General features: G+C 42.9%; 1 protein-coding gene across 2 annotated transcripts; it reads left to right on the top strand.

The window, feature by feature from the left end:
• The first annotated feature begins 1139 nt into the window (after nucleotides 1–1139).
• tsen2 (TSEN2 tRNA splicing endonuclease subunit) lies at nucleotides 1140–8509 on the top strand. 2 transcript variants are annotated; one of them, XM_070847389.1, is made up of 13 exons: nucleotides 1140–1335; nucleotides 2068–2134; nucleotides 2226–2265; nucleotides 2745–2999; nucleotides 3891–4056; nucleotides 4895–4957; nucleotides 5235–5285; nucleotides 5366–5510; nucleotides 5784–5820; nucleotides 5978–6089; nucleotides 6166–6255; nucleotides 7354–7452; nucleotides 7591–8509. In XM_070847389.1, exons 1-12 carry the CDS (start codon nucleotides 1165–1167, stop codon nucleotides 7411–7413), a joined length of 1257 nt encoding a protein of 418 aa, XP_070703490.1. In that variant the 5' UTR covers nucleotides 1140–1164; the 3' UTR covers nucleotides 7414–7452; nucleotides 7591–8509. The 2 variants fall into 2 exon arrangements, with proteins under 2 accessions (XP_070703490.1, XP_070703482.1); XM_070847381.1 differs by having other exon boundaries at nucleotides 7354–8509.
• The last annotated feature ends 16 nt before the right edge of the window (nucleotides 8510–8525 follow it).

The raw sequence follows: 8525 nt of genomic DNA, 5'->3' as shown, positions 1-8525 counted from the left end.
AGTTTATAGTGTGGATGTGTATGTACTGTAAGTACGGGTGGGGATTCATGTAGGATATAAATGTATACATGTATATGTACTGTATTTTGTATGTTTGTCTTGTGATGACCTGCTTAGTCTGTGAAAATAGACGTCCCTCCTGCTACAATAAAGTAAAGAGTCCTTAGCTTTGTCCACTTCTATATCCTGTTTCCCTGATCCAAATGACTGGGTTGTTATCAGGCTTCAGTAGAGCTTGATGACAATCATCTGAATCAGATGTGTTGGAACAAGGAAACCTCTGAAACATGCAGAGCAGTGGAACTGGGTCATATATCAGTAAGTGCAGTTGAAGTGATAGCAATTATATTTGCTCTACGGTGGATATAGGTAATCAAATCTTCTGCAATTTCCCAGACTTTCCCAGTCTTGGATCAATAAAGTACATCTATCTATCTATCTTGTGCTAATACAACTATTTTCTGACTCAAGTGCAGCCCTGGCTATTCTCAAGCACACGTCTTCGAGATGCAAGCAGGATATTCTTGCTATAGCTACTATATATAATTAATAGGCTTGGGGTTGATGCGTAGTTTTTATGAGAATGAAACTTGGGACTTAAATAGCAGATATTCTGGCAAAAATGAATTAAATGCAAATACAGTAGAGGTGACAATACCAAATGATGAAGCAGAAACTTATAGCTTTCATATGGAACAAAGTTAAGATGCAGTGGCAGAAGTTATGAGATAAAGGTACTAAAGGAAGGCATTTATATGAGAGAGAAGTGCAAAAGGGGGAAAGTGACTGGGGAAGAGCAGGAAATAAGAGTGTCTGATTAGCAGGATTAGACCGGGACCCACTGGATTCAACAAGATATACGAACACTGTAACAAGACCAGAACAGTTGGTGGCGATGGAGCTCCGCCCGGCTGCAAGTCACTATAACAGGAGAAGAAGACGACGAAGTAAAATAGGCGGAACTGAAAGAAGAGGCCGATAGTTCCAGTCGGACACAAACTCGGTGACACCGCAGCGTCCGACAACAAAACAAACCCGACCAGGCAGTGTGGAAACAGAGCATCGTCCTGCTAGCAACTGCAACCACCCACCAGCTACATCAGCACAACAATCCAGCAGAGGACCGCAGGAGCTCTGACCCGGTCTGACCCGGTCCTGTTCAGCATGCAGGCGGAGTTCCGGGCTCCCCGGAGACGGACCCGGGTGCACGAGGAGTACGAGGCTCCGCTGCCGCTGAGCCGCAGCTCGGATGAGAGGAGCGACTTCAGGGCGGAGCTCATCAACCAACACGTGCTGGTCTGTCATCCGGAGCACATCCAGAAGATCCACAACCAGGTCTGAGTTAATACTTAATACACACCCTCTGCATCCAGGTCTGACTTTATAGTTAATACACACCCCCTACATCCAGGTCTAAGTTTATAGTTAATACACACCCTCTGCATCCAGGTCTGAGTTTATAGTTAATACACACCCTCTGCATCCAGGTCTGAGTTTATAGTTAATACACACCCTCTGCATCCAGGTCTGAGTTTATAGTTAATACACACCCCCTGCATCCAGGTCTGAGTTTATAGTTAATACACACCCTCTGCATCCAGGTCTGAGTTAATACTTAATACACACCCCCTACATCCAGGTCTGAGTTTATAGTTAATACACACCCTCTGCATCCAGGTCTGAGTTAATACTTAATACACACCCCCTACATCCAGGTCTGAGTTTATAGTTAATACACACCCTCTGCATCCAGGTCTGAGTTAATACTTAATACACACCCCCTACATCCAGGTCTGACTTTATAGTTAATACACACCCTCTGCATCCAGGTCTGAGTTAATACTTAATACACACCCCCTACATCCAGGTCTGACTTTATAGTTAATACACACCCTCTGCATCCAGGTCTGAATTCATCCACATCATTGTAAGCCAGATATGATGTTATCCATATCACTGTAAACCAGGTCTGGGATCCACATCATGTAGAATCAGGTCTGAGTCAATTGGAAATTAAACTGGCTCGGACTGGTCAATTGTGTGTGTGTGTGTTTGTCTTGTTTTCAGGGTTATTTTGGTAAAGGCATCCTATCCAGAGCCAGACCGGACCACAGCATTTCTGACCAATGGGAGCGTGAGTTTATACCGCCACCATGACATCATCATCAGTCTGATCCCGTCAGTGCTGTTGGCTGCATTCATCTGGTCTCTCTTTCTTTTTACAGAACATGAGGGTCTGCTTCTTCCTGTAGTTTCACTGTCCAGGTCAGTGACATCACATGATGACATCACAAGCTGTGTATTCACATGACGACATCATATATTAGGCTTGTTTGAGACCTGCATCCCTTCTTTTGTTGGATTTCTATCCTACTTGACCATGACTTGACATGTAATGTCTTGCTGACATTAGCAACAATTACCTCAAAAGGTTGAGGAACTGCAGGTTTCAGAGCTCAGTGCATGATGGGAAACGCCTGCCTGCCCCCTGAAACAATAGCTGGTTTAGATGTCTGACCAGAAATGTCCCATTTAGTAGAAACACTTCATCCTTGAATACTAAAGATCTCCACTTCTCTTCTTTTGCCTCACTCCTCCTCCTCCTCCTCTCCTTGTCTCTTCTCCTGTCACCTCATCTCCTCTCCTCTTTCCTCTTGTCCCCTCCTCTTTTCTTCTCCACCCTCCCCTTTACTTGTTCCCTCCACTCTCCTTTTCCCCTCCCCTCCTCCCCCGTCCTCCTCCAGGTATGACGAACTGCTCAGGTGGGCAGGGGGAACTCTCTCCGCTCAAGGATTGGATGAAGAGGCTGTCAAGCAAACCCTGCTCACGCTCTCTCGGCCAGTGGATATGGAGGATGTGAGGACGGAAGTGAAAAGGGGGGAAAACGGACAGAGGAGGGAAGAGGGGGAGGAACCAGGACCTGAGGGGGGAGCCTGTCCCACCACTAAGAGGCTGCGGCCAGCGTCGGAGGTCGAGCCGGAGGCCAAGAGAAGCTGCAGGTAGAGCTTTTCTCTGCACTGTCACCAAACTCCAAACTATTTTAGATTCTGCTTTGTGGAAAACACACAACCTCAAAACTAAAAAGTAACTATTTTTATGTGTCCGCACCAGTGACGATATCACGCACGTCCCGAGCGAATTTCTTCTAATTAAAAAAGTGTCCACTTGGACTCAGAGATGTACTGATTAGATGGTGGTGGTTAAAGTTCAAAGTTCAGTTGTCAGTATGACCTCATGTCTGTCCAATTCTCCTGAATGCAATATCTCAGAAACGCCAGGAGGGAGTTTCATTAAATCTGGTATAAGAATCCTAACTGATTAGGATTTGGTGTCAAAGGTCGAAGGTCACTGTACCTCACAAAACACGTCTTTGAATTTCAAGAATTTCTACGCTGATTATGACAAAATTTCACGCAAATGTCTAATGGATAAAAATAAAGTGATGGTCAACTTCACTGTGGCATCATAATGTTCTGCAAAAACACTTTATTCAACTTTATTCAACACCATAACTCAGGAACAGAAGGGGAGTTTTAAAGGGTCACTTTGCCCAAATTACAAAAAGAAAAACGCATCTTCTCTTTTCCCTTCAGTTGTGTTTTTATGGATCCAGGTTTTCAGATTCCTGCCTCAACACAGTGGAGGCGAATGGAGTTTAGTTTGTGCTGATGACTTCTAGCTTTGAAACATGATATATGACATCTATTCCAGACGCAGCCATCCTCTTGTTCCAGAAAGAAGTTTTTAATTTGAATGTTTGTCTGCCGTGTGTGAAAATAAAGAAGTCTGCAGGAAATGTCCCTCAAAACAGTTTGTGTGTTAAAATGTGGAACTACGACAAACATTTGAGAGAACAAAACTCAACTCTGATTTTTGTTTTAATATGTCAGGCTGGACCCGCAAGACCTGAACCCTGACCACGACCCTGATCTCAGCTCAGACCAGGACTCTGACCCCAGCTCTGATTCTGACTCTGACTCTGACCTTGATCCTGGTCCCGGTCCTGATCCCTTGGTTCCAGGTCCTGGTTTTGTTCTGGTGGTCTCTGACGGCGAGGTGAGTCTTCAGGCCTCTGTTTTGTGTTTAGTGTCATCATGACATTCATATTCGCTTTGCCGCCAACCTCTGAATGCAGAATTATAAATACGGCTTTAAAAAATGAATATGAGTGATCTTCAGCTAGTAAATGTGTTGAAATGTAAATAAAAAAATAAAGTCTCAACTGTAAGTTTGATGTAAGATTAACACCCAATAATAAACACTCATCCTTTAACTCCTTTTCAGCTGAATAAATATAATGACAATCTTTATTATTAATTCAATACAATATTTTCAAATGTAAAGCATCTCAAGAGTTATTAATATGAACTCAAATCTTATTTGCAATTATTTGAATTTGAGAGTGAAAATGTATGAATGTTTATGACATGCAAAGTTACTGGTTCTGAACTTGAAAAAGGGCAGAAAGGCTAAATATTCATGCCTGGGTTAAGATTTGGCTCATTATATGTGACTGGAAACATAACAGTCGGTCCTCCGCTCATCTATTTCCTCATGAGGAAACGTGGTTGAATGACCACAGTCACAACCATAAAAACACCAGCAGATGCTTCATTAATCATAAATGAATAACCCCTGCTGTGAGCTCTGAGCTGACTAAGTCTGTTGTTTCTTTATGAATACGGAGGAGGTTTCCAAACAGCTACTTCATAAATGAAAACATGACTCAGCAGTTTGATGACAAGAAGCACAAGTTCTCTTTAAACCTTCATCAGAGTGAAATCCATTCATAACAAAATCTGCAGAATTTTGCAGAGAGCGTTCAATACAGAGCCGAGCAGAAATTGTGGGGGGTGTGTTGTTGAGTTGATGTTGTGCTGTTGTGTGTCTGCAGGTCAGGGAGGTGCGGAGGACTCCGATCTCTCTCACCGAGTACCTGCAGCTCAGTCTGGAGGAGGTAACGCACCAACGCTCGCACTAACCAGCCCACAGGTTCCTCTTTTCTCCTTCAGTTTGAATAATTTACACTTTTTTTTCTGATTTTCCTGGCTATACATTACCACATTACCCATGAGGCTCAGCAGGAAATCATATCAAAAGCTGAAGGTTATTAAAGGGCTGTTCTGTAAAGGTTCACACTGTGTCTCACCTGTCAATCACCTGTTGATCACCTATTGATCACACCTGTACATGGCCATTTCACTGCACTTCATCAGCTGTGTCTCTACCTGCAGGCCTTCTTCCTGGTCTACAGTTTGGGCTGCCTATCTGTTTACCTGCACCAGGTAACTGTCTGTTTTTTATCGAAACAATTGGACAGCAGGTAAAAACATCTTCTGGAAATAATCCTCTTATGATTGGTCAGGAGCCCCTGTCAATCATCCAGCTGTGGAGGAAGTTCCGGGCCCTGCGCCCCGACTTCATCAGCTCGTTCGCAGCCTATCAGCACTTTCGAAGCAGGGGGTGGGTCCCCAAAGAGGGGAGTGGAGCCAAGTACGGCGTCGATCTAAGTAAGTGGGTAAAACACACACACACACACCATGACGCACGCACACAATCTAAAACACACATGATGGTACATTCACAACGCTGGAAGCATGAAAGCAGTTTCAACAACATGAAACTGGGACCAGTTCAATGCCCGTCCAGTGTCTGAGTCGTGAACACATGATTGGCAGCTGTCAGTCATCAGAATCCAGGAGGAGCCTGAAGCGAGACAAACATTCCATCTGTTTGTTGTGAACGTCACATTTTATATGATTCACTTTTCCTTGTGTTTTCAGTGTTGTACAGGAAAGGTCCACCTTTCTACCACGCCAGGTAACAGACACACACACACACACACGTTTGTACTTCTAAACCTATTAGGACCCTAAAACCAAGGCCTCAAGGGTCGTCCTTATTTTCATGAAAATATTCTTACACTCACAGAAATGTTCTCATATTGTCACACATTGTCCCTCTCCTCCTCCTGTAGTTATTCGGTGGTAATTGAACGGACTACTGATGAGTTTAGAGGCTCAGCATTGCGTCCGTTTACGTGGCGTTCTCTGGCAGCTCTCAGCAGGATCACCTCTAACGTTTCCAAGGTAACGAGTGGTCAGATCCCATCAGGTCAGATGTGATGTGTGTCAGAGTATTTATGTCACTTTGCTTATTTTACAGGAGCTAATGTTTTGTTACGTCATCTACCCAGCTGACCTGTCAGAAGCCGAGCTGGACTCGCCCGTCTGTCTGAGCAGACTGGAGGTTCAGGTAACACAGTGGAGTCTGTCAGAGACAACAGGAAGCAGCAGCCAGGTTTCAGATGGGGAAGGGGGGTCGGAATAGAGCAGAATCATTTAGTGGAATAACTGATCAGTGGATGAACAGAAAAAATAATCTGCATTGAAATTGTTTTGATAATTGAAAAAACATTTTTTCTTATCTATATTTTTAGGTTTCGCAAAGTTGAGGATAAACAAGCAGGGTAATGAGTGTCGCTCATTTTATAGACAAGTTAGCTTAGTTAGTGAGCAATCTGCACATAATCTAATATTGAAAATAATTAGCAGTTGCAGCTCAAGAGAACAGACTGGAGACAAACAATACGTTTCTATCCACCTGTTTGTGTGAATATTTTGAATTTGTGCTAATTTGTCTAAATATGTGTATAAAGTGTTTACCGTTGTGTGTGAGGTGTAAAAGAAGGAAAAAAGCAAATGGAAACTTAGTGAATGACATCAAATTTTAGCTCCATTTGCAGGAAGCTGATGATGTGGAGTGAGGCAGGTGGAGAAGGAGAGACGATGTTCTCAACTCCACGTTCTAAATGAATGTCTCGCATCTCTTAGAACAAAAGTATGAACTGTGAATCACAGTAATACTATATATATACTATACTATAGTATAGACAGTATCTATACAGTTACATCAGGGCGGCAACTTAAGATACTTCCCATCAACCTGCTGATTATTTACTCAATTAGTTGATTAGATTGAAATGTCTTATTTAGTCTGAAACCCCAAAAGATTCAGTTTAGTGACATAAAACAGAAAATCTGACCCACTGGTGAAACTGACAGCAGAGAACAAGAGGAGGTTTTGATTGATGAACGACTGAAATGATCAACTGATTATCAGATTACTTTCTAATTTTCTGTTGATCGGCTGATCAGTTCAGCTTTAAATTAACTGCAATTGAATTTTTGAAAACATATGAACAGAATCTGCTGTTTGCTGTTGTTGTATTTGCAGAAATAAGATGTGATCATATCTTCCATCTATGAATTGAATTGTTCTGATAAATGTCACGTGTTTTGTTGATAAAGTTGGAACAAACAACAGAGGAGTGAAGATGTTTTCTCTCAACAGGAAGTGATCGTCAGCAGGTGGGTTTCCTCCAGAGAGCGAGCGGAGCAGGACGACATCTGATCAGCGGCAGGAGTCATCACAAACCAATGATGTCACCAGGTGACGTCGACAACAATAAATGGCATTACAGCTAAAGAACATCAGACAACAGAGAGCCCCACAAACAATATCAGCAACAGTCACGAACAACAAAATGCAGATGGAACAACCATCCTGACATTGATTTGTTTACCACAGTTAGTAGGAAGGGGTGAAGGATCGCGGAGCTCAAGCACTCGGAGAAGGTGTTATCCTGACTGAACCAACTCATATTCACCACAGAGAAGATGCTATACATCACTGCGGATCACCTGATCGACACTATAGTTCAGTTGGTGGTGTAGAAAATCTGTAATATTACACATGCTGAGAAATGTTCCACAGTAGGTCGTCCTCACAGCAACAGGATGATGAAGCCTCTGCAGCTACAGGCCACTGTGGATCAGGTTTCTTACATTTGTTCCTGAAAAGCTGCAGTCCTTTTTGCACTTCTGCTACTGCAGGTCCACTGAAAATAGATGAGTCTGTTGGTATTTATCACAGATATTTAATCATTTAAGTCCATTTCACTTCAATTTTGCCAAAAACTACAGCAACTTTCACGTTCATTATGGGACAGTGTCAGAAGTATGTTAAGATATGCTGTGAGACCTACAGTGTGTAGCTGCTACGTTCGAAGTAAACAGAAAGCATGGAGAGTCACTGAGTGTTGAAAGAGATACTTATTCTGCCAGAATTCCTGTCTGGACAAGCGATTTTGTTAGCCCTTTTTAATTGAGCGTGCACAGTGGCTGAAGCAGAAAGCCTGAGTCAACAAAGACAGTTGATAACATTGTGATGCCTGTTATTCCCCCCCCCCCCCCCCCCCCCCCCCCCAAAAAAAAAAAATACTTCTGTGAAGTACTGGAACCTATATTTGAATATGAACATGTTCTATGTGTTCTTTTGTTCTATATGGCTATTGACTGTTTTTTAACCTCAGAAATACTACTGCTCTGTGAGAACCTAATTATGTACACACCCATTTGACTGACTTCCCCTGTGTTTTTACATGCCCTGACGAAGACTGAGTTGAAACGCACAGGCGCTTACCCAAAGTTTAAAGGATTTTTGCAAAGCAGTGTGCCTTGGCC

Source organism: Pempheris klunzingeri, chromosome 2 (genome assembly GCF_042242105.1).
Source record: "Pempheris klunzingeri isolate RE-2024b chromosome 2, fPemKlu1.hap1, whole genome shotgun sequence".
Taxonomy (NCBI): Eukaryota; Metazoa; Chordata; class Actinopteri; order Acropomatiformes; family Pempheridae; genus Pempheris; species Pempheris klunzingeri.
This window is presented reverse-complemented; position numbering and strand designations above follow the sequence as displayed.